This window comes from Peromyscus eremicus, chromosome 8a (genome assembly GCF_949786415.1).
Source record: "Peromyscus eremicus chromosome 8a, PerEre_H2_v1, whole genome shotgun sequence".
In the NCBI taxonomy this organism is placed as follows: Eukaryota; Metazoa; Chordata; class Mammalia; order Rodentia; family Cricetidae; genus Peromyscus; species Peromyscus eremicus.
In genome coordinates this window covers 52,750,467-52,774,919 of record NC_081423.1, presented here as the reverse complement: position 1 = coordinate 52,774,919, position 24,453 = coordinate 52,750,467, and the positions used below count along the sequence as shown (strand labels likewise).

Sequence of the window (24,453 nt, the reverse complement as noted above, 5' to 3'; positions counted from 1 at the left end):
GCAAGACTAGGAGCAAGTGGTAAAGCTTGCAATTTCTGTCATGTATACCCTAGGCTTGAAAGTCCTCTTCTGCGCTGCTTTAGTTAAAGTATGCTCCAGTTAGCGGCTTTACTTTTCACTCTTAGTCGTCCAGCCGCGGGGGTATCCCAGACTCAGCGCGAGACCCTCAGGGGTCTCCAGGAGCTGTCTTGGATAGTGGAAGCCCAGTGCTCTGCCTCTTCCAGCTTTCCCTCCCTCTCTCCCTGCCTCCCTCGCCCCCTCCCTCCCTCTCATTCTCCCCCCTCCCCTTCCTCCCATTCTCCCTCCTCCCCTTCCTCCCATTCTCCCCCTCCCCCCCTCCTCTTCCCTTCTTTGGCTCTGGGCATTAAACCCAGGATCTCTGGACACGCTGAGCAAACCCTACCCTTGCTTCCTATGACTGTTGGGTGGCTCATAGGGTTTTTACTTTTCTACATTAGGTCCTATAATAAATCCCTGTAATTAAGAGTAATAGCAATTTCCTTATTCTTTTTTTCTCCTTTACTTCTGATAGGGTCTTCAGGGAGTGGGAGTTTTTCCTGGGTATGTAGCCCAGGCTGGCCTCAGATTCACTGTGTAGCCAAGAATGACCTAGAACTTCTGATTTTCCTGCCTCTACCTCCCAGGTGATGGGATTACATGTCACTATATCTGATTTTGCCTGAATCCCTTGATGCTTTGGACTCAATAGCCTCCGTTCCCCAGCAGCAGCTGGGACTACAGTCTTAGGCCCCCGTCTCCACCTTTATGTTTCATTTTGACACTTCTCACCCTGACACTCAGGCTGGCCTGAAACTTATTAGCAGCCCTCTTGCCTCAACCTCCCAAGTGTTTGGATTCTAGGTGTGAGCCACCATCCAGCTTAGCCTTGAACTTTTTATTTTTTATTTGGTGAGTGTGCTATATGGGCACATGGGCAGGCGTGTGAGTGTGCAGAGCGAGGAGTCAACGTTTTGTCTTCTTCAGTTGCTCTTCACCTGAATTTTGAGACAGAGTCCTTTCAGTGAACCTGGAGCTCACCACTTCTGCTGGACTGGCTGGCCAGTGAGCTCCAGGGAGCTCCACCTCTTTGCAACTCTACCATCTCATCTGCCCCGGCCCTGGGGTCACAGGTGTGCACCTCTTTGTCCAGGTATCGTGTGAGTGGTGGGCAGTCTGAACTCCGGTCTTCGTGTGTGTTCACAAAGCACTTGACCTCTTGGATCGTTTCCCCAGCCCAGTGTCAAACTCTGGATCGCAGCCAGAGTTTACGTTTCTCCCCTCACTGCATCTGTTTTTTGTTTGTTTGTGTTCATGTGTGTGAGTATTGAGTGTTTCGCCTGCCTGTGTATATGTACGCCACATTTGTTTCTGGTGCCCTCAGAAGTTAGAGGAAGATGTTGGATTCCCTAGAATCGCAGTTGTGGATGGCTGTGAGCTGCCTTGTGGGCGCTGGGAATTGAACCCAGGTCCTCTGCAAGAGCCTCAGTGCTCTTAACTGCTGAGCCATCTCTCCAACTGCCTTTTTAAAAATTGATTGCATTTATTTATTTCTTATTGTATATGCATGGGTGTTTTGCTTGCATGCATGTCTCTGTGAGGGTGTTAGATCCTCGGAAGTGGAGTCATAGACAGCTGTGAGCTGCCATGTGGGTGCTGAGAACTCAACGTGAGTCCTCTGGAAGAGCATCCAGCACTCTTAACTGCTGAGCCATCTCTCCAGCCCCATGTCCTTTTAAAAAAAAAAAAAATGTGGCCGGGCGGTGGTGGTGCACGCCTTTAATCCCAGCACTCGGGAGGCAGAGCCAGGTGGATCTCTGTGAGTTCGAGGCCAGCCTGGGCTACCAAGTGAGTTCCAGGAGAGGCACAAAGCTACACAGAGAAACCCTGTCTCGGAAAAAAAAAAATGTGTTTCTTTTCTGGGCTAGAGAGATGGCTCAGCAGTTAAGAGAGCAAACTCACAGAGATCCACCTGTGTAGCTGGAGTTTTCTCCAGTCCTGTCTGGCCCACGGTCAGGACAAATCTCTCTCACCCGCTAGTCCCGCAGCCACTCAGACCCAACCAAGTAAACATATAGAGACTTATATTACTTATAAACTGTATGGCCGTGGCAGACTTCTTGCTAACTGTTCTTATATCTTAACCCATTTCTGGGGTTGGGGATTTAGCTCAGTGGTAGAGTGCTTGCCTAGCAAGCGCCAAGGCCCTGGGTTTGGTCCTCAGCTCTGGAAAAAAAAAAATTAACCCATTTCTATTAATCTATACGTTGCCACGTGGCTCGTGGCTTACCAGAATCTTAACATCTGCTTCTCACTGGGGCTGCTGGCAGCCTTCCTCCTCCCAGAATTCTCCTCTTTCTTTGTCCTGCCTATACTTCCTGCCTGGCTACTGGCCAACCAGCACTTTATTTATTAACCAATCAGAGCAACACATTCACAGCATAGAGAACATCCCACAGCACTTCCCCTTTTCTTTTCTTTTCTTTTTTTAAAATTTTATTTATTATTATGTATACAGAGTTCTGGCTGCATGTTTGCTTGCAGGCCAGAAGAGGGCACCAGATCTCATTACAGATGGTTGTGAGCCACCCTGTGGATGCTGGGAATTGAACTCAGGACCTCTGGAAGAGCAGCCAGTGCTCTTAACCTCTGAGCCATCTTTCTAGCCCCCCCTTTTCTTTCTTTCTTTTTTTTTTTCAAAGAGGAAGGTTTTAACTTTCACATAGTAAAATTACATATAACAAAACAATTATCAAGCAAGAATTACAGTTACAATATTTAGTCTATTTATAATATCTAGTTTATTTGTATTTGGCAAAATTAAAGAAGATATCCTATCTATCTTTTATTTGTGAGTCTAAGGTTTCATATCTAACTTATCTTTTATCATAACTAAAGAAAATTATAACTCTCTAGTCTTCAAATACTTCAAAGACCTACAGAATATGGCATTTAAAATGTTTTAAAAAGCCGGGCGGTGGTGGCGCACGCCTTTAATCCCAGCACTCGGGAGGCAGAGCCAGGCGGATCTCTGTGAGTTCGAGGCCAGCCTGGGCTACCAAGTGAGTCCCAGGAAAGGCGCAAAGCTACACAGAGAAACTCTGTCTCGAAAAACAAAAACAAAAAAAAAATGTTTTAAAAAATTTAGACTTTCTGGACAATGAGACATGTCTGCTGCTAGCAGCACCTTTACCTCAGAGAGAAGGATGGGCATTGAAAACACTCTATATGGAGTTTATCTTCTTCTTGGTAAAAATAGCCATTTGGGCAAGAAACTATTCTTGCCTGGACTGCTTGATCGACTGGACATGCAGGACCCATAGGAAGGTGACCACTGAACTTTGCTTGACAAAATGGTCCTTCAGGTTCCTGCTTCGCAGAGGAAACTGCCAGACATTCTACAGAACACAGAGAAGTGACTGAGAGACTCTAGGCCTGTGGGCTGAAGATGGATGCCCCAACTTTACAGAGGAACTTTGGATGACTGTCCAGGCTGCCAGCTGTCTCTGTCTACTCTTGCAAGACTCCCGAAAGTTGCTTGAGTCCATCTCCCTTTTCTTGGGTAATATTATATCCTTCTGAGGTCTCTGATGTAGTTGAAGACTAGATAGTTATAATTTCCTTTGTTATGATAAAAGACAAGTTAGATCTGAAACCTTAGACTCACAAATATAAGATAGATAGGATATCTTCTTTAATTTGCCAAATACAAATAGACTAGATATTATAGCCTAAATATTGTAACTGTAATTCTTGCTTGATAATTGTTTTGTTATATGTAATTTTACTATGTGAAAGTTAAAACCTTCCTTTTTGAAAAAAAGAAAAAAGAAAAGGGGAAGTGCTATGGGATGTTCTCTATGCTGTGAATGTGTTGCTCTGATTGGTTAATAAATAAATTGCTGGTTGGCCAGTAGCCAGGCAGGAAGTATAGGCGGGACAAAGAAAGAGGAGAATTCTGGGAGGAGGAAGGCTGAGACAGAGAGATGCTGCCAGCAGCCCCAGTGAGAAGCAGATGTTAAGATTCCGGTAAGCCACGAGCCACATGGCAACTTATAGATTAATAGAAATGGGTTATTCTTTTTTTTTCCAGAGCTGAGGACCAAACCCAGGGCCTTGGCGCTTGCTAGGCAAGCACTCTACCACTGAGCTAAATCCCCAACCCCAAATATGGGTTAATTTAAGATATAAGAACAGTTAGCAAGAAGTCTGCCACGGCCATACAGTTTATAAGTAATATAAGTCTCTGTGTGTTTATTTGGTTGGGTCTGAGTGGCTGCGGGACTGGCGGGTGAGAGAGATTTGTCCTGACCATGGGCCAGGCAGGACCAGGAAAATGCCAGCTACACCCCTGTCTCTGCCTCCAGAGTGCTGGAATTAAAGGGGTGCGCCACCATGCCCAGCATAACTTTCTTTTTAATATATAGTTGTTAATTTTTAAATTTTATTTTATGTGTATGGGTATTTACCTGCATGTATATCTGTGAATCACCTACATGCCTGCTACCTACAGAGGCCAAAGAGTGTGTTGGATCCCTGGGACCTAGAGTTAGTTGGTTGTGAACGACCATATGAGTGATGGGAATGGAAACCAGGTCCTCTGGAAGAGCAGCCAATGCTCTCAACCACTGAGTCATCTCTCTAGCGCTGCCTACACCCCCGACTTTTTTCTTTTCTTTTTTTCTTTTTTTTGAGACAGTGCTATGTCGCCTTGGTTGGCCTAGAACTCACTCTGTAGACCAGGCTGACTTCAAACTCACAGAGATCCACCTGCCTCTGCCTCCCAAGTGATGAGATTAAGTGAATGTCCAACTATGTCCAGCTACAAATATTTATTGCTTTTTTTCACTATTTTCCTCCTTCTTTATTTTAAACATTTTGTGTGTGTGTGTGTGTGACATGTGCCTGTGCACACATGTGCATATGTGTGTATGTGGAGGCCAGAAGACAACTTTCGGGAGTCAGTTTTTTCCTTCCATCCTGTGGGTCCTGTGGTATAAACTCAAGTCCTCAGGTTGACAGCAGAGGCTCTTACTCGCTGAGCCATCTGTACCCCCACTGTTTAGAAGAGTCTTTCTGTGTAGTCCAGACTGGCTTTGAACTCGTGATCCTGCTGTCTCAATCTCACCAGTGCTTGGGTTATTGGCGGATTTCTTCTTAGTAGCCATTAAAACACACAGAGAGACAATACCTTCTTGTGAGAGCAGCATCGTAGATGTGGGAAAGCTAAGGGAGGCGTTCATATCAGTCACTGGGCATTCTGCCCGCGCCATTCCAATCTCCATGCCCAGCAGTTCCATGAAAGAAGCGTTATGTTCCTTCTTTGACAGACAAAGTCACTGGAGCACAAAGGTGAAGCGTGTCTCCCAAGGTCAGTCAGCAAGATGTCTGGATTCCACACCCCAGCTTTAGCCCTGGTAGAAGATGCTGGTTGAACAGGGAGAACTGTTTCCAGAGCTCAAGTTGGCCTAGGCAGCCTCCCCTTGTGGGAGGAACGCTTGGAGGAGCCACACTGTCCAACACGGGAGGAGAAGAGGTGAGATGCTCTCTCACAGATTTCTTGGCTGCCGGGGGCTAATCGTGTTGTGGAGGGACTCTGTCCTCCACCTCATTTGACTTCAGAGGGGCCGCACGGTCAGCGGCCCCATCTCCTGCCCCCCTTCTTCCCCCGGAGCAACCTTTAACCCTCCACCACCCCGTGCAAGGCTGCCTACCCCCACTCGTTCTCCTCAGATTGTCTGAGCCACGGAGTGGACGGCTGCCGACTATGGAGAACCGAGACTCTGTGGCCTGCCTGCACCCATGGCTCCTTCAGTTACTGCTGCTGCTGTCGCCACCTCACACCCGCCAGGGACAGGCCCTGGGACTCGTTGTCCTTACCGAGGTACGAGCGGGATGGGGTTCTCACCCCTGTGTGTTTAAATGAGCTGCATTTCCGCTGTCTTTTCCCCTTCTCCCCTCCTCTCACCCTGTTGCTGTGCCCGTCTCTGAAATGTCTTGGGTCAGCTTATTTTCTTTTTCTGACAGAGTGCCCAGGACCCTCCAGCTAGGTACCTCAGCAATGGCCCAGGACAAGAGCCTGTCTCTGTGATGACCATTGACCTCACCAAAATCAGCAAGTATAGGAGTCACTTGGCCTTTTTTTTTTTTTTTTTAGCTTATTTCTATTTTTGTGTGTGTTGATGTTTGGCCTGCATGTATATCTGTGGAAGGGTGTCAGGTCCCCTGGAACTGGAATTACAGACAGTTGTGAGCTGCCATATGGGTGCTGGGAATTGAACCCTGGTCCTCTGGAAGAGCAGCCAGTGCTCTTAACCACTGAGCCACCTCTCCAGCCCTGTCACTTGGCCTCTTGGCCCAGCCTTCTGACCTCCTCTTCCCCGCCGTGTTATCTCCCTAAATTCCTTTTCCCCTCAACCCTGAAACCCCCCACACCCCATGTACAGTCTCTCCTGTGTCCTTCCAGACCCTATTCCTCCTTTGAGTTTCGAACCTTGGATCCAGAGGGAGTGATTTTTTATGGGGACACCAACACCGAAGATGATTGGTTCATGCTGGGACTTCGTGATGGCCAGCTTGAAATCCAGCTGCACAACCTCTGGGCTCGGCTTACAGTAGGCTTTGGCCCTCAGCTGAATGATGGGAGATGGCACCAGGTAAGAGAACTTTGCCTCTGTGGGGAGAGGTCACCTTGATCTGATGAGGAAGGAGAACAGGAGCATCCCTTTGCCATGGTCCTCTCTTCTCAGCAAGACACAGTCCCTGTAAAGTAGCTATTCTTGTCTCTGTTTCATCAGATGGAAATCCCAAGGCTGAGTCAGTATGTAAGTGGCACAGTCTGAGTGAGCCAAGGATGTGTCTACAAGGGCATCTTCTTTCAGCTGGACTCTGAAGAAAGTGGAGGCGACAAGCTCAGGGTCCTCTGCTTCAGCTTTCTTCTGCTTCTGACCATCTCCTGCAGGTGGAGCTGAAGATGAATGGGGATTCACTGCTGCTGTGGGTGGATGGGAAGGACATACTGTGCCTGAGACAGGTCTCTAGATCCCTGGCTGACCATTCCCAGCCCAACATGAGGATCGCTCTAGGGGGACTCCTCCTCCCTGCCTCCAGTCTTCGGCTCCCGGTAACTACGTCCTAGGGCCAAGCTACGGAAACCTGCATTCAGATTTTAGGGAGAGGGAGGTGGAGTAAGAGCTACATGGAGAAAGCTAAGCCTTCACGTTTCTGAGGGAATGTGCTAGGGGTCAGGATTCAGATACCCTGGTTCCACCATCTCAACGTTTCCCTCCCCTCCACTCCCACCCGCTTCAGCTGGTGCCTGCCCTGGATGGCTGTATACGTCGAGATACTTGGCTGGGCCACCAGGCCCAGCTCTCACCCTCTGCCCCTACTAGCCTCGGAAACTGTGATGTGGACTTGCAACCTGGACTGTTCTTCCCTCCAGGGACCCATGCAGAATTCAGTCTCCAAGGTAGACTTTTGAAAATCTCTTTCCCCTCCATGTCCAGTTCTGCCTTCCTTTGTCTCTCCTTAACACTGTGCCCATCTCTCCATAAAACCTAAGGCCTCAGGAGAATCATTTCTCCCCCTAGACATTTCCCAGCCTCACACAGACCCCTGGAGCTTTTCTCTGGAGCTGGGATTAAAGCTGGTGGATGGCTCAGGATGCCTCCTTGCTCTTGGGACAGGAACAAATTCTTCTTGGCTTACCCTTCACCTCCAAGATCAAGTAAAGGAAGAGGGTGGGATGCTGGCTATAGTTAGTGGATTCTGGGAAAAGAATGAGGCAAAGGGAGCTTTTAATAGTAGAAAGGCTTAAATGGTGGAAAGTCAGAGACATCACAGAATGCAAACAGCTTTTACCTAGACTGCTTGTTTATTTGGGGCTGGGGATGGTTTCATAGAAGGTCAAAGCAGGAAATCGCACGGAAGTATAGCGCAGAGGCTGAATTAAAGCAGATAAGGGAGCAACAGAGTGTAGCTCTGGCTCCTTCTTTGCTCTCTCAATGCCTGTCTCTGCCCCATCCACTGCAGAAGGTGGTGCTGTCTTCTGGAGTAGAACCAAACTTAGCTTTACCCTTAGACATGGGGCTCCCTCTTCAGCTGAAGCTGGATGTTTTCAAAGTGGTCTTGAGCCAAGGGCCAAAGATGGAGGTCCTTGCTGTGTCCCTGTCGAGACTGGACTCCCTCCGGAGACTCTGGTCCCACCCTCAGGGCCATCTCTCTCTTGGGGCTTTACCAGGTAAGAGGATGCTGTTTAAGTATATTAGCTACAGGGCGAGAAAACATATTCTGAGGAAAGGAGACCTCAGCGAGAGAAGAAAGGGATGACTGTGGGGTGTTGCTCAGGCATGGAGTGCAAGCCTAACATGCGTCAGGCCCCTGGTTTTATAACTAGAAAGTAAAACTGGAATAAAAATGGGGAGCTAGGCACAGGGATAAATATATTTACAGTCAACACTGGGGAGGGTCAGGCAGGAAGAGCGCACGGTCAAGACCAGCCTGGGCTACAGAGCAAGACTTGGTCCTAAAAAAAAAAAAAAAAAAAAAAAAAAAAAAAAAAAAAAAAATCTTTAAAAAGGGAGAGGAAGTGATTGTGGAAATTCAGGTTGTGGAGCAGAGCTACTCAGTCTGATCCACCCTGATGCTCTGATGCCACCTTCCTCCAGGAGACAATTCTTCTGCTTCCTTTTGCTTGAGTGATCTTTGGGTACAAGGACAGAGACTGGACATAGACCAGGCCCTGAACAGAAGCCAGAACATCTGGACTCACAGCTGCCCTCAGAGCCCAAACAATGTCACCCACACTTCCCACTAAACCCCCTTTGTGAAGGAGTCATGGCGGTACATGCCTGTAAACCCAAGACAGGTAGAGTTGGGAGAATCAGGACCTCCATGTCATCCCTGGCTACATAACATGTTTGAGACCAGCCTGGGCTATGTGCAACCCTGTCGTTAAAAATAAAGAGGAACTTTGAATGCAACTCACTCATTTATTCAGCAAATATTTACTGTGCTCTGGCAGCGGACCAGGCAGTGTGGCAAGCGAGCATTGAGATGTATTGAAGAGCAAAAACAACCATGCTTCCTTTCGATGCTCCTGGGCCCGTAGGGGAGATGGGTTTGCTTCGAATGTCAGCAAACAGAAGGACAGTTGGAAATTCTATGTCCTGCAGAAGTGCACTTAGAGAGTCTTACAAGAGCAGACAGAGACTATGAGGCTTTAACATAGTGTGGAAGGCAGAAAGAGAGAGCTTTCCCGAGGATGTGGTGACTTAGGCTGAGCCCCGGCAACAGGACACACACATACACACACACATCACTTTCTGGAAGCCGGGATCCTGACCTCTTCCCCAACACCCACATTCTGAGACTCCAGCTTCCGTTCTCTCCGTCAGCCTAGGATTTGTTGTCTTGGTCATTCTGATCTTCGGCATGGCCACTGCTGTTCAGGGAAAGGGCAGCAGGGGGCGTAAGAGTGTCGCAGAGAGCTGGGGCAGAGGTTCTGGGAAAGCCAGGGAAGGAGTAAAAAGAGCTCGGAGCGAAAAGCTTTCCTTGCCCCGGGAGGCCCTGGGTTCTGTCCCCAACACTGTGGAAAAAGGAGAGAAAGAGAAGAGGGCCAAGGGGCCGAGCAGCCGCGCTCGCGCTCCCTGCCTGGTCTTTGCTGCTGCCCCAGAGCAGTAAGTCTTTTTCCGTTAAACAAAGACTAGTTTGTACTGGTTCCAACTGGAAAGAAAAGGCAGATTCAGGAAAATTTTCTGACATCAAAGCATTTAAAGAGGGACAGGGATGCCATTCCCTTGGTGGAATGCTTGCCTAGCATGCAGGAAACCCGGGGTGGGATGTGCAACATTGTGTACAGTGGTGATGCCTGTAATCCCACCACTCAGTAGGTGGGCAGGACCTCCAGAGGTTCCCGACACCTCTCTATCTGATGAGGTGGAGGCCAGCCTGGACTAGGAGACCTGCCAGGTCTGTTTGTTTGATTTTGTGGTGCTGGGGATGGAATCAGGGTCTGTGCATGCTGGCAAACACTCCACCGCTAAAATACATCTCCAGTCTGAGATCCTGTCTAGAAATAAAAACAGAATATTTATCGAGCCTCTGGAGAACACTGGTGACCCTCATTCTCTGTGGGAACCTTCATGCCCGAGCCGCCAGCTCCATGTTTCAGCTCTTTTCAGAATCCTTGTATCCTAGCTGCCAAGGAGTCCTCAGGAGGCTCCAGCCCTCAGGTCTGTCTGTCTGTCTCACTGTGCAGCCCTGGCTGGCCTGGAACTTACTGTGTAGACCATGCTGACCTCACTCAAACTCACAGAGATTCTTCTGACTCAGACACTCTGTTGTGTGTGTACCACCATGCCCTGCCTTACTCAAGAATTTTTTTAAAAATATTTATTTATTTTATGTATATGAGTGCTCTATCTGCATGTATGACATTTTTTTTGTTTTGTTTTGTTTTGTTTTTAGAGACAAGGTTTCTCTGTGTAGCTTTGCACCTTTCCTGGATCTCGCTCTGTAGACCAGGCTGACCTCTAACTCACAAAGATCCGCCTGCCTCTGTCTCCCAAGTGCTGGGATTAAAGGCGTGCGCCACCACCGCCTGGCTGAATGTATGACTTTATGCCAGAAGAGGGTATCAGATTCCACTTTCTACAGATGTTTGTGAAGCCACCATGTGATTGCTGGGAACTGAACTCGGGATGTCTGGAAGAGCAGTCAGTGCTCTTAACCTCTGAGTCACTCAAGAACTTTTTTTTTTTTTTTTTTTTTTTTTTTTGGTTTTTCAAGAAAGGGTTTCTCTGTGTAGTTTTGTAGCCTGTAAACCAGGCTGGCCTCAAATTCACAGAGATCCACTTGCCTCTGCCTCCTGAGTGCTGGGATTAAAGGCGTGTGCCGCCACCGCCGCCACCGCCGCCACCACCCCGCCCCACCACCCAAACTCCACCACCCCCCACGACCACCCTGGCTGCCCCACTACCGCCCGGCCCACTCAAGAACTTTGAAACCATCCCTAGTGAGAATCCCAAGGTTCCAGTCCCCCAACTTATTTCTTCTCTTCTCTTTTTTAGTGAGGAGAAAAGAAACAGTTATTTACTTATTTGTTTTTGTTGTTTGAAACAGGGTCTCACTAAGTAGGTAGCTCTGGATGGTCTAGAACTCACTATGAAGAGTGAGCTGGCCTCAGACTCACAGAGATCCTCCTGCCTCTGCTTCCCAAGTGTTGGGACTAATAGCGTATACCACATATGCAGCTTAGAGACAGTCTATTAAGGATTAGAGCCAGTCTACTGAAAAAAGAGAAGAAAGTCTCCCACGAGTGGGAGTGGGCAAGGGAGTTCGGTAGGACTGATACTCAAGAGCCTCTTTTTTTTTTTTCCTTAAAAATATATATATTTTATGGGCAACTGTGGTGGCACACGCCTTTATTCCCAGTACTTAGGAAGCAGAGGCAGGGGAATCTCTGTGAGTTTGAGGCTAGCCTGGTCTATATAGTGAATTCCAGGATAGCCAGGGCTATGTAGAACAATCCTGTGGCAAAAAAAAAAGCAAAATTTTTTTTGAAATTTTATGTGTATGTGTGTGTGCTTAAGTGTGTGTATGTACACCACATGCACGCAGGTACCTGAGGAGGCCGGAGGAGAGGGCGTCATATCCTCTGCAGCTACAAGTACTACAAGTACAGGCAACTGAGCTACAAGTATCGACAATTGAGAGCCAGCTGGCAAGGGTGCTGTGAACCAAACCTGGGTGCTCTTCAAGGGCAGCCAATGCTCTCACTCACTGAGCATCTCTCACTGAGCCTTCTCTCCAGACCCTGTTTTCGCTTTTTCTCTTTCTCTTCCTTCCTTTCTTCCTTTCCCTTTTTTTTTTTTTTTTTTTTTGAGAACGGATCTCGAGTACTCCAGGCTGGCTTCAAACTTGATATATAGTCAGGGAAGACCTCGAACCTCTTGTCTCTACCTCTTGAGTGCTGTCAGTGAAACAGGTGTGGGTTACTAGGCTAGTTTTATGGGGTACTGGAGAGGAATCCAGGGTTTCATGCATAGTAGGCAAACACTCCACCAGTCACAAGCTATGTCCTCAGCCCCAGCCACCCAGTAACCCAAACAGTAGGATCTCACTCCCTGGGACCTCCTGTTCCCTTCTGCAGAGAGCAGCCAGGACCTCCTTGATGACTCCAGAGCAAGGGGTCTCAGGAAAGCCTCTGCGGGGGAAGGCACAAACCACAAATCCAGCCTTGTATCCCTCCCATTCTGTTCCTGTAGACTCTCTTCCACCCAGCCAGCAGCATTTACAGAAGAATCTTCCGCATGCTAGGGAGTCCAAATTCAATTCTGATCCCTGATGTATGTTCAAGGTCAACTTTGATCCCCTGGGCATGTTCATTCAACTATTATATATTGTGTGTCAACCACTGTTCTGGACTCTGAGGTAGCATCGGTGAAAAGGACACACACAATCCCTGTCATGTGTCACATGGATGTCACAGTGTGGTGGGAGGGGAACAGTTAACCCATAGAGCGAACAAATAATGCCAGGCAATAGTGAGTGGCTCGTGCCTGTGATCCCAGTACTTGGGAGGTTCAGGTAAGAGGAGTAAGGTAAGGACAGACAGCCTGGGCTACAGAGACCCTACCTAAAAACTCAAAACAAAGGATAGGTTGGCAGCTCAATCTGTGATCCCAGTACTTGGGGGTGGGTGGGAACAGAAGGAAAAAGGACTTCAAGGGTCATCCTTAGCTACAGAGATCGAAGGCTAACCTGGATTATCTGAGACCCTATCTCAAAAATCAAACAAGTGGGGCTGGAGAGATGGCTCAGAGGTTAAGAGCACTGACTGCTCTTCCAGAGGTCCTGAGTTCAATTCCCAGCAACCACATGGTGGCTCACAACCATCTGTAATGAGAGCTGGCACCCTCTTCTGTATACATAATAAATAAATAAATCTTTAAAAAAAAAATCAAACAAGGGGGCCGGAGAGATGACTCGGAAGTTAAGAGTATTTGCTGTTCTTCCAGAGGATTGGGATTCATTTAACACCCACAAGATGGCTCACAACTGTCTGTAACTCCAGTTCCAAAGGATCCAACACCCTCTTCTGGCCTCTTTGGGCACTGCACACACTTGGTGCACAGACACGTGCAGGCAGAACACCCACATACAAAAAAAAAAAAAAAAAAAAAATCAGGCCCAGTGTGCTGTGATCGCCTTTAACCCCAACATTTGGGAGGCAGAGGCAAGAGAATCTCTGTGAGTTCAAGGACAGCCTGGGCTACATAGTGAGTTCCAAGCTAGCCTGGGCTTCATAGTGAGACCCTGTCTCAAACAAAACAAAAACTAATAAAATAGCTCTCTAGAAAGCATCATTTGAATAGTAGCTATAAAGGGAGTAAAGGCCAAGACAGAGTAGGGGAGGAAGAAAGGGCATTGTGGGGTGGGTCATCAGGTGGTCAGGAAAGGCCTCTGGGGTAATGTCACTGGAATAATGAGAAGTCACCCAGTGGAGGCCTCAGGTGTGAGCCAGCGGGGGGTTGATTGAAGAACCTGTGTACATGTGGGCATCCATCAAGGAGGGCTGTGTTCTGGGTGGTAACTTCCTGACTTTATGTGCTCAGAATGTCTCAGGGGCTAGTTTTTCTCCTCGGCCTCCACCCTGTCCTCTCCAGGACACTATGCCCCAACCTTTCTTCTCCAGCCTGCCCTAGATTCCGGGATTCCTGATCGACGTCCAAAGCTGTCTACACTCTTTCATTAAGACTGACTTTGCTTTGACACAGACTTTGCCAAGCCCCCACCAAGGGCATCTACTGTGCCTGCTTACCATCCCTTGCCTTCTCCAACACCCACCCCACTCCAAAAAAAAAAAAAAAAAAACTTTCCAGATTTGGCAGCACATCCTGAAGCCTCAAGGCCTGGCCTACTCCACTCACCACCCTGTCCACTGCCTCTCTTTCCCTCCCTCCCTCCCTCCCTCCCTCCCCCTTGCCTGCCCCTGTCCTCTCTCTCTCTTTCTTCCAACTAACATTTACTGGCTGCTGACAGGATGCCAAGCCCTGTGTTAGGTCATGGACAGGAATTCTAAGGATGAAGAAGGCTTGATAGTGTCCCCAGAGACCCTGGGTGTTGAGAGATACATATGTAAAATGTTACTAAAAACAAACAAAACTACAACTTATTTTTGAGACCGTGTTTCACGTCGCCCAAGCTGCCTTCAAACTCTGTAGCTGAAGATGATCTATGAATCCCTGGCTCTCCTGCCTCCACCTCTTGAGTGCTGGGATTACAGATGTGCACCACCATGCCAGATTCACACAGTGCTGGGGCTCGGCGCATCCTTGGCAAGCACTCCACCAACTGAATTACATTACCAGGCTGTCATATGCTTTATTTATGTTTCTACTTTTTTTTCCCTTCCAGAGAGGGTTTCACCATGTAGTTCTGTTTGGCCTGGACTCACCATATAGACCATCATACCCCACTTGTATCTGGGACAATGGACATGCTGAGAGAATATTCTAATGTTGAGCTACATTCCCAGCTCCTAGTAGGGATATCTAAAAGGAAACAAACAAACAAACAAACCAAACACCAGGTATGATGGGGAGCCAGGTCTACAGATCGAGTTCCTCCAGGACTGCCAGGGCTGCACAGAGAAACCCTGTCTGGAAAAACCCAAATAAATAAATAAATAAACACAGGGAGAAAAACAAAATCAGTGTCAGCTATGAGGTACCTAGATATTCATTTCATCAGGGAATATCAAAGGGATGATCTATTAGATGTATGAAGTTGAATAAATGACATTAACTCTTAGTCCTCACCATTATTTTTTCTAGACCAGATTTCACTCTGTAACTCTGGCTGGCCTAGAACTCACTAGGTAGACCAGGCTGGTCTCCAACTCACAGAAGTCTGCTTTACTCTGTCTCTAGGAGTGCTCTAAAGATTTGATAGAATCATGTAGGTAAAAATATCTACTACAGCCGGGCGGTGGTGGCGCACGCCTTTAATCCCAGCACTCGGGAGGCAGAGCCAGGCGGATCTCTGTGAGTTCGAGGCCAGCCTGGGCTACCAAGTGAGTTCCAGAAAAGGTGCAAAGCTACACAGAGAAACCCTGTCTCAAAAAACAAAAAACAAAAAAACAAAACAAAACAAAACAAATATCTACTACAGTGCTTGGCATATGAAAAGTGCTCAAAATGTGAGTTATATTGTTGTTTCTTTGTTAACGTCACATTTAGTTTTTCGGTGAGTAAATCTGAGGCTGCTGAATCTAGAGAACCGGGAAGAGCATGTCGTGCGGTTGAGCCTTGGGCAGACTCAGATGGAAAGAAGGTAGGTTGTGGAGGCTCCTTGGGTCATGTGATGAAAGGCCTGGTGTGTCCTGCTGAGAGTCTGGGCTCCATCTGGTCAGTGCGGAACATTTGTGTTTTATCTTACTGTTTTGTTTTGTTTTAACTGTGATAAAATACAAGCAACATAAAAATCACCATCCTAACCATTGTCAAGGTTCGTTTCAGTAGCTTAAAGGACATTTGCCGGCTGCACAAACATCACCACTGTCCATCCACAGAATTTTTTTTTTTTAGTTTTGAGGACAGATCTTATACCTCACATGTGCACGGTAAGTGCTCTCTACCACGGGCTGTACTGGGGGATTGCCTTCAGCTTGCAAAAACTGAGCTTTCCTAGTCTCAGTCTTTGCAAAGAGCCACCTTGTTTAACTCATTCATCTAAGTCCTGGAATTAGGGCTGGATGGCTCAGCGGGTACCAAGCTGCTACCAAGCATGACTACTGAGTTCCATTCTTAGAGCTTACATAAAAAATGGGTGGAGAAAACTGACTCCCACAAGCTGTACTCTGACTTCTACACACACACACACACACACACACACACACACACACACACACACACACACACACAAGTAAATAATAGAAAAAAAGGTTAGATCCTGGACTCACGTGCAGACCGGCTCTGCCTCTGGGACTGTGAGGAGCAGCGGCCACCCAACCCCCAACCCCTCCCTCCTTTCTGGAGATCCTGGATGGAGGCACGTTCCAGAAGAGGACCTTTCCCTTTCTTGTTCCTCGTTCGCTTGGGCTCTAACCCAGGGCTCTGCACATAGATGCAAGCACAGTACCACTGAGCGATAGCCCCAGCCTTAAGGTTGGAGGGTTGCTAATGGTTCTTTGTCCCCCAGGTCCACCCCGGGTTTTTCTGGATCTTCCCTTTCTCAGCTTGTCTCCCTTTGTGCACCGGTCAGGTATTTGGTACAGACCTCGCCCCTCCCCCCATCTACCCACTCCTTACCTCCAGAAGACTAAGACAGGGAGTGACAGGCACCTTACGCAGACCTATCTCTAGTGCCCAGAAGGCATTCACCCTTTCTTTTCTAAGAAAGTGAGCCTGGTGCTCAGGGTCGAGACTCAGTCGAGAAGCTGGAGGCCACCACAGGCTGTATTTGCCATGGTGTGTGTGTGTGTGTGTGTGTGTGTGTGTGTGTGTGTGTGTGTGTCCCTGTCCGTTTTAATGTTTTCTCCTAGTGGAGAGGAGAACAAGCTGCTGTCCTGGGTTTCTTGCAGAAGAAACCATTGCATATTTAAGCTGAATTTAGCAACCATCATTATCTTGCTAAGACAAAGGCCTACTCTCAAAAAGTATAGAGTCTAGGGTTGGGGAGCTAGTTAGCTCAGTGGTAGAGTATTTGTCTACTCTGTTTAGGGCCCCGGGTTTCAGTCCTCAGCACTGGGGTGGGGGGAGGGGACGTTTACAATGTAGTTGCATAGACAGAGCACACAAGCAAGTTCATGATCCCTTTGCTCAGGAGGGAGTTTCAGGTGCAGCCCAGACTTCTGGCCTTCTCCCCACTGTGTGCTCTTCCCCACTCATTCTCTCTCTTTCTCTCTCTCTCTCTTTCCGTCTTCCACCTTGAAAGCCTCGTTCAAGCCAGTCACCTCTCTCCCCTGGAATACTATGCTGTCTCCTAGCTGGCCTTGCACACACACACACACACACACACACACACACACACACACACTTGTGGATGTGAGGGTAATATATATAATAGAATACTTTATTCTTTGAGAGCCTTTCCCACATATATAATGTATTTTGATAATAGCTACTCACATCTCCTCCGGCTCTCCCAGGACGACCCCTCCCCCCCCAACACACATACACATTGACTGTGTTTTTGAGACAAGATTTCTCTCTGCAGCCCAGGTTGGCCTCAAACGTTATCTTTGTGCCTTTGGATTACCAGGATGGATTAGCATAGTTGGCTCTTTTTTCTGAGTTAGGGTCTAGTTGTGTTGTCCCAACTGACCTTGAACTCCTGGCCTCAATCAGTCCTTTTACCTCAGTTTCCCAATAGCTGAATCCAGATGTTGTCACCATGCCTGATACGTTTATTGAATTTAGTCATGTCATTCCACAGTTTAAAATGCTAGAATTACTTCCATGATACTTGGATTAAACTTGAAATTACAATCCCACAGAGTCATGCACACCTGTAATTTCAGCATGCAGAAGGCAGAGAAAGGAGGATCAGGAGTTCAAAGCCAACCTGAGCTGGATATGATAGTGTACACCTGCAATCCCAGAATTCAGGAGGCGAGGAAGGAGTTCCAATTTATCTTGGCTATTCCAGACCAGCCTGGGGAAATGAGGCTCTGTCTCAAGATCAAAACAAAAAAACAAAAACCATCACCACCAACAGCACTAACAAATCATAGTGACTTTTTCTTTGCTTGTTTGGTTGGTTTTTCGAGACAGGGCTTCTCTGCGTAGTCCTGGAACTCGCTCTGTAGACCAGGCTGGCTTTGAACTCAGATTTCACCTGCCTCTGCCTCCCCAGTGCTGGGATTAAAGGCATGCACCATCACCGCTGGCTCGGCCTGGCCTATTTTTATAAATTTGGGGAGGCACAGGCAGGAGGATCTCCTCAAGCCCAGCCCAATGTACAGAGCCATTTGAAGAAAAGAATCCACCCTGCAAGTTATCCTCTGACCTCCACGAGAGGGCTGTGGCATTCCTGCCACAGAAAGAAGTGCGGATGATGGAATTTAAGTAGAAGCTGCAACTTCAGTCTAAGTGACTTGACTTGTTCGGCTTCCGTAATGATTTGCCCAAATAGGCAAATGTGGAGGGGAGATCAGACCAGAGTGGGATGCTGGGAGGACTAATAATTGCAGAGCTAAGTCGCAGGGTAATTCTGGAGGCTCAGGACAGGAGGCTCAGGCTCAGGGCATCCTGTGGCGGCTTCTATCCCTCCCCGTGTGTTCTAGTTTCTCGGCCCTTTCTTGGTGTCTGGTGCTTTTCTTTATTCCTCTCACATTCTGTCCTCTGTTCCGGAGGCTTTCGAAGTAACTCTATCTTAGTCTCCTTTTAAATGCCCTGCCCCGTGCCCCCACTTTTGAGGACGTATCAGCTTGCCTTTCTGTTTGAGCCTCTGAGTGTGATCTTTTCCTCTATTCCACCCAGACACACCCTCTGTCCTCTTGTCCCACCTTGTTTCGGGACAGTACCTGGGGTCGGGGTAAGAAAGAACCCTCTGGGACCAGAAGACGCCTCAGGGGGCGGGTCCAATCCCTCTCTCTATTACATATGTATGAGGTCTCCCGGGCGAGCATCGAAGAGGCGGGGTTCCTGGGGAGTGGGTGGGAAGGGGGCGGACACCCTCAGAGTCACAGAGTATAAAGACCGTGCGCAGGGACCGCGCTCCCCGCACTGCTGAGGAGCGGAGCCTCCGCCTGGGGCTCCCCGTTTTTTGCTTGTTTCCCCGCAACTACCCGTCCCCACCCCAGCTCCCATTGGCTGGGCCAACTGTGGTGTGGCTGTCGCCGTTCGTCGGAGGAGCCTTAATCGGCCACCTGCCGCGTTCCACAGGCTCCTTGCATCTCGGATTTCGGGGCGGCATCTTTTCCCTCCCCCATCTTTCCCTGCTTCTTTGCACCCCGCTTTTTCTGCGTTCCGCCAGGATTTTGTAGCCGTCTGTTTTTTTGCACCCCTTTTTTGTGTTTTGCTTCTAGGCGGTGTGTAGGGTGAAGCTGTCTTGGCATCCCTTCCCCTGGTTATCTTTCCCTGTTTAGACAGCCCCCCTTTCTATCGCAGTCGGGGGGGCCTAGCCGCGGCGCACCTCCGCTACGCTGCCAGCAGACCACAGCGAGTGGCTGTGCACCCCGGAATTTGCAGCAGCTGCATTTCTGAGCGGAGTCTCCCTCGCCTCGCTCCCCGCGCATTTGGGTGCGTGGAGGGCTTCAGCGTGCGACGTCCCCGCTTCTCCGCAGCCCCCCGCAGCGCGCCGGGACTCGCCCCGTGCCGCCAAGATGGTCATCCAGAAAGAGAAGAAGAGCTGCGGGCAGGTGGTTGAGGAGTGGAAGGAGTTCGTGTGGAACCCGCGGACGCACCAGTTCATGGGGCGCACCGGGACCAGCTGGGGTACGCGGGGCTGGCGCGGGAAAGGTGGTGGCTGACTGCCCGGCGACGCCTTTGGGGCGCAGGGTCCCGCGGGCGTCGCCCCAGCTCCCCTGCCGGGTCCCTGGCGTCCAGCCCCCACTGCCGGGCTTTGGACCGGGAGGGGCCCGAATCAGCGGTCTAATCTCTCTGGCTGGCCGCTGCGGAGGCGGAGAAAGTAGGTCACTGCCGCCTGCCCGCCCCCCGCGGAGCCCCCTCGGGCGGGGGGTCGCGGGTTCTGCGCGCGTGTCCGTGCTGCGGCGCTCCCGCTCCGGCTCAGGCCCTGCCGGTTGCACACGGTCTTCGCCCCCCTCCCCGAAGAGTGCCCTGACTCTCCCTCCGGCTTTCACTAGCTAGCCAACCGCGTCTATTTTTAGCTCTCACCCACCCCCTTGGACCCTGGGAACATTCATGAGGGGGCGGATCTGGCAGGAGGGTCTGGGGAGGGGGGGCGTTCTTAACAGCGGAAGTTGTTTGTCTATGTATTCCACCATTGGGCGTTTGGAGCCTTCTGTGTGGCTGCTCTGTGGGTCGGGGGCTGCCAGGAGGGATGACACTCTTTCAGGCTAGATGTTTTCAGATGTCAGAGGCGGAGGGAGAGATGGTCACTGTGCTGAGATGGATCCATCCTCAGACTGGGTGTTTCCATGGGACTCTGATGCCTTGCGGGGGCTGTCTACCCTTACCTTAGGGGTGTGCAAGGACTTTTATGTAGCTAGGGTCTGCTGATGGGCACGGGTGAGGTGAGGGTGACATTCTTGCAAAAGACAGTGCCAAGCTGGATAATTAAAGCACAAGGGATCCTATGTGACATAATTCACAATATATCCACATTGATTGGACACAATTTCATCAGACCACCCACCTAGGGCTTAGGGGACTGTGAGAGGAGATCAATGTAGCCCTTTGCCTCAAGGAACCAGAGACCCTCTGGGATGTCAAGGATCAATGAATCAATGCTTGGGACAATCAGAAGACTCCACAGAGGAACTGTGTCTTCTGAGGTGGAAAGACTGATAGCTCAGGGTGCTTGGAACAGCATGTCCTTCTCACACGAGGCCTAGGAGAGGAGTCATTGAGATAAGATGTCCAGGGAAGGCTTCTAGGGAAGTCTGTCTTCTCCTTGACTCTGACCAGGATGAGTCTTTGTAGCTGGGCCAGTGTTAGCCCCCTCATTTCAGGAGCTGCTTCCACAGTGTAGCTTCCACAGGGTGTGTGTGTGGGGTGGGGGTGGGGGATCTTTCTATTTGAGTCCTAGGAGCCTGGTCTGAGGTGGTAAGAACTTGGCTGAGAACAGTGACCTCATCAGCTTCCAGTACTCATTCTAACAAGCTCTAAGCGTGAGTCCCAGTGCAGCAGGAACAGCTGTGCCTTTTCAGGCCCGTGTGCAGGTTGAGAAGTTGGGAATGTAATTAGGGGCAGAACGACAGTGGCCTATTCTTGGAATTGTCACAACAGCTACAGTTTAGGTCTCTTGTGGCCTCCAAAAGGTCGGACTTGACTGTGCCCCAGGAGGAGGCTGGGAGTCAGGGCTGGAACTGGGCTCTGCCTGTTTGCGGCTTGTTTCCTTTGGCTCCCAGGGGAAGGCCCTAAGATATCCTGTCGCTCCTTGGCCATCCCAGGCACAGCTTGAGAGGAAAGAAGGATGGGTGGGGGTGGTGGGCTAGGGGAGGTTCTAAAGGGGGTGTGGGACCTGCTGACTCTCCTCGTTCCTCCATCCTAGCCTTCATCCTCCTCTTCTACCTCGTCTTCTATGGCTTCCTCACGGCCATGTTCACCCTCACCATGTGGGTGATGCTGCAGACTGTCTCTGACCATACTCCCAAGTACCAGGATCGACTGGCCACACCAGGTGAGCAAAGAGGTTCCCTTACCAGCCACACGAACTACTGTGTCTTCTAGCCCTCCCGAGGAACTTAGTTCTTTCCAGGAGTTTGATGGGAAGTTCTTGAACCCGGCCTTCCTTCCCATGCCCTGCAGCTGGCAGTTGTATGATCTGGAGAACTGGCAAATGCCACAGGAGATTGCCCTCCCAGGAACGCAATCTCACATCCTTACCCCGTGCCTCACCCTGGTGTTCTTCACGTCTGATTTCTTTCCTTGATGTGTTCCTCGTATATGACCCCGACCTTTACTCATGTTGACTCCAGGCTTGATGATTCGCCCCAAGACTGAGAACCTCGATGTCATTGTCAACATCAGTGACACCGAAAGCTGGGAGCAGCATGTCCAGAAGCTCAACAAGTTCTTAGAGCGTGAGTGTGGGGGCTAGGACCTTGAGGAGGGATTGGGGACCCTGAAAGTGGAACACCAGGCCTCTGACTCTCTCTCCCTCCCACCTCCTAGCTTACAACGACTCCATCCAAGCTCAAAAGAACGATGTCTGCCGCCCTGGTCGATATTATGAGCAACCAGACAATGGGGTTCTCAACTATCCAAAGCGTGCCTGCCAATTCAACCGGACACAGCTGGGCAATTGCTCTGGCATTGGGGACCCTACCCACTACGGTTACAGCACTGGGCAGCCCTGTGTCTTCATCAAAATGAACCGGGTACTCATGACCGTGGCCCCTAGGGGGAATGAACGAGGGAGCTGGGGCCACCATCTGTTAACTAATGTGTCCTTTCATTGGGGTTAATGGGCATTAAAGAGATTTTTTGGTTGTTTGTACTGAGTAAGAGGTGGGGCTACTGGAAGCTGAGTTCGGGAGCTGGAAGGCTGGGTACCAAGATAGGGCAACGTCTAATCCCACCCTCCTTCCTTTCTTCAGGTCATCAACTTTTATGCAGGGGCAAATCAGAGTATGAACGTGACCTGTGTTGGGAAGGTGAGTGTGTGGGCCTCCCTGCCTGCCGACTTGCTTGCACTTCATGGTTTCTGAGTGCTTCACCCAGATCTCTCCATCTGTTTTGCTCACAGAGGCCCCAACACTATAGGGACAAGGGGGTAAGAGTGGGCTTATGCAGCTGTAGTTCTAAGGGGCTCTGAGCCCTGTTGCTTCTCTCTAGGATACAGAAGCCTGCTCTCCTGGCGACAGACCCACCCCCTCCTGCACCAAAGCCCTGGCCTCTGGCTCCTTCCCTAGCTACCCTCTCTTTTATCTCAGCTGTCTATGTTTCTTCCATCTTGCCTTGTTTCCCAGTTCCCTTTACATGTCTGGTAGCTGCTGATCACTTAGCACCATTTGCTACAGCTAAGTTGTCCTTGGAACCCTGTACCCGTCTCTGTCCCCTCTAGAAATTTGCTGCCCCCCACCCTTCTTCCTACTGAGTCCTTACTGTTTATCTGTTCTTTCTTGGCTCTGCTCCAGAGACCGATTCCCAAGGATGGGGTAAGAACTTGGGGTTGATAGTGGAGTAGAAGAAGCCTCCACTGTGTTAGCGCCCTTAGGCAATCTCGTCTGATCGGAGACAGGCCACCCCTTCCTGTAGACATGCAGATAAGAACATGTGTGCACAAACACACACCACAACACACACACACACACACACACACACACACACACACACACACACACACACACCCCTACAGAGCAGATGCACAGCTCAAGGAAAACAAATTTGAGAGGAATATTTGGGGTGAAGGGAGGTGCAAGGGAAGTCTTGTGAGCTCTTCCAGGTGCCTGCTGATCCTAACATCCTCTCTCCTTAACCTTCCTGCACCCCCACAGAGAGATGAAGATGCTGAGAATCTTGGCCACTTCGTCATGTTCCCTGCCAATGGCAACATTGACCTCATGTACTTTCCCTACTATGGCAAAAAATTCCATGTAAGTCCCAGGGATGGTGGCTTCTGAAGGGAAAAACGGGGATCTTGGGAAGGAGGCCACGGCACCGGAGGCTTACGTCTTTATCTTCTGACCTAGGTGAACTATACACAGCCCCTGGTGGCTGTGAAGTTCCTGAATGTGACCCCCAACGTGGAGGTGAATGTAGAATGCCGCATTAACGCTGCCAATATCGCCACAGACGATGAGAGAGACAAGTTTGCTGGCCGTGTGGCCTTCAAACTTCGAATCAACAAAACCTGAGGCTCCCCCTCCCCCCACTTTCCTGTGGATGCTTCTGGAATGTCCTTGACCCTGCCTGATCCCTCCCTCACCCACCCCAAAGGTATTTTTTATAACAGAGCTATGACTTATCTGAGCCTCACATCCCTGTAAAGCCTCAGCTTCTCAACCTAGCCTGATGTCCACACGATTTCCATCATCTTCCAACCTTAGCTTAGCCAGAGACAGATAGATGGGCTATCAGGATGGCCGCAGAGGAGTTAGGAGTTTCCTAGTCAGGAGCTGGAGCTGTTACTCAGTGATAGAGGAGGTGCCTGGCATGCCCAAGGGCCTCAGCTCTGCTGGACTCTTTCTAGTTTGAGTTTATGCGTGAGATGTCCTTACAGCTCTTGCCTCAATTTCTACTCCCATCCCCAGAGAGCTATAGAAAATGGCCATGAACCCACCCACCTATATACTCAACCCACCCCCTCCCCTCCCGAGGCCCCTCCCCCTCCTCAAAGGCCCCTCCCCCTCCCCTCCACAGACCCCTCTCCCTCACCTCACAGGCCTCTCCCCCTCCTCCACAGACCCCTCCCCTCCCCTCACAGGCCCCTCCCCTCCCCACGTTCAGCCCTTTGCTTCCCAGAGATGAATGTTCTTCCACCGTTAAGGCTCTCTTTTCCTTTTATCTCTTCACACTTCTGTCACCATAGCCAGTATCTTAGTGGGTTTGACATCTTCCTCCAGCAGGTCTCTCCCCTCCCTCCCCGTCCCTGTCCCCTCTGAGAAGCAGCCATTTGTAACTGAGTCCGAGTAGGTTCTCTGGCCTTTTCTTTCCTTCCTGGTACACCCTACTTCTCCCCCAATTATGAGTCCATGTTCTGGGGAAGGGGGACTGGAAGAGAAGTCTCTAATTCTTCTAGAAAATTCTCTAGTAGGCCTAGACTTGAACTTCTTCCTGGTCCCTCCTGTCATCCAAACTGGCTCCTACACAGTCAGGCTTG

At 49.7% G+C, this 24,453-nt stretch overlaps 2 protein-coding genes across 3 annotated transcripts; both read left to right on the top strand.

The window, feature by feature from the left end:
* Positions 1-5,319: 5,319 nt before the first annotated feature.
* On the top strand, positions 5,320-8,981 carry Shbg (sex hormone binding globulin). 2 transcript variants are annotated; one of them, XM_059269447.1, is made up of 9 exons: positions 5,320-5,533; positions 5,731-5,881; positions 6,025-6,116; positions 6,464-6,653; positions 6,959-7,120; positions 7,309-7,468; positions 7,590-7,726; positions 8,032-8,239; positions 8,667-8,981. In XM_059269447.1, the coding sequence occupies exons 2-9, from the start codon at positions 5,765-5,767 to the stop codon at positions 8,813-8,815; spliced, it is 1,215 nt and encodes a 404-aa protein (XP_059125430.1). In that variant the 5' UTR covers positions 5,320-5,533; positions 5,731-5,764; the 3' UTR covers positions 8,816-8,981. The 2 variants fall into 2 exon arrangements, with proteins under 2 accessions (XP_059125430.1, XP_059125431.1); XM_059269448.1 differs by lacking the exons at positions 5,320-5,533; positions 5,731-5,881; positions 6,025-6,116 and having other exon boundaries at positions 6,517-6,601; positions 6,984-7,120.
* A 9,761-nt stretch (positions 8,982-18,742) lies between these two features.
* Atp1b2 (ATPase Na+/K+ transporting subunit beta 2) lies at positions 18,743-23,955 on the top strand. Its single transcript, XM_059269446.1, has 7 exons — positions 18,743-19,442; positions 21,181-21,309; positions 21,608-21,712; positions 21,804-22,009; positions 22,229-22,285; positions 23,129-23,227; positions 23,324-23,955. The coding sequence occupies exons 1-7, from the start codon at positions 19,331-19,333 to the stop codon at positions 23,486-23,488; spliced, it is 873 nt and encodes a 290-aa protein (XP_059125429.1). The 5' UTR covers positions 18,743-19,330; the 3' UTR covers positions 23,489-23,955.
* The last annotated feature ends 498 nt before the right edge of the window (positions 23,956-24,453 follow it).

Excerpts from the sequence above, each read along its gene's own strand:
- Shbg (XM_059269447.1), top strand. The coding sequence starts at position 5,765 with ATGGAGAACCGAGACTCTGTGGCCTGCCTGCACCCATGGCTCCTTCAG. Across the intron at positions 7,121-7,308 it reads CCTCCAGTCTTCGGCTCCCG|CTGGTGCCTGCCCTGGATGG; the intron begins GTAACTACGTCC and ends CACCCGCTTCAG. Across the intron at positions 7,727-8,031 it reads CCCTTCACCTCCAAGATCAA|AAGGTGGTGCTGTCTTCTGG; the intron begins GTAAAGGAAGAG and ends CATCCACTGCAG.
- Atp1b2 (XM_059269446.1), top strand. The coding sequence starts at position 19,331 with ATGGTCATCCAGAAAGAGAAGAAGAGCTGCGGGCAGGTGGTTGAGGAG. Across the intron at positions 19,443-21,180 it reads GCGCACCGGGACCAGCTGGG|CCTTCATCCTCCTCTTCTAC; the intron begins GTACGCGGGGCT and ends CCTCCATCCTAG. Across the intron at positions 22,010-22,228 it reads TCTTCATCAAAATGAACCGG|GTCATCAACTTTTATGCAGG; the intron begins GTACTCATGACC and ends TCCTTTCTTCAG.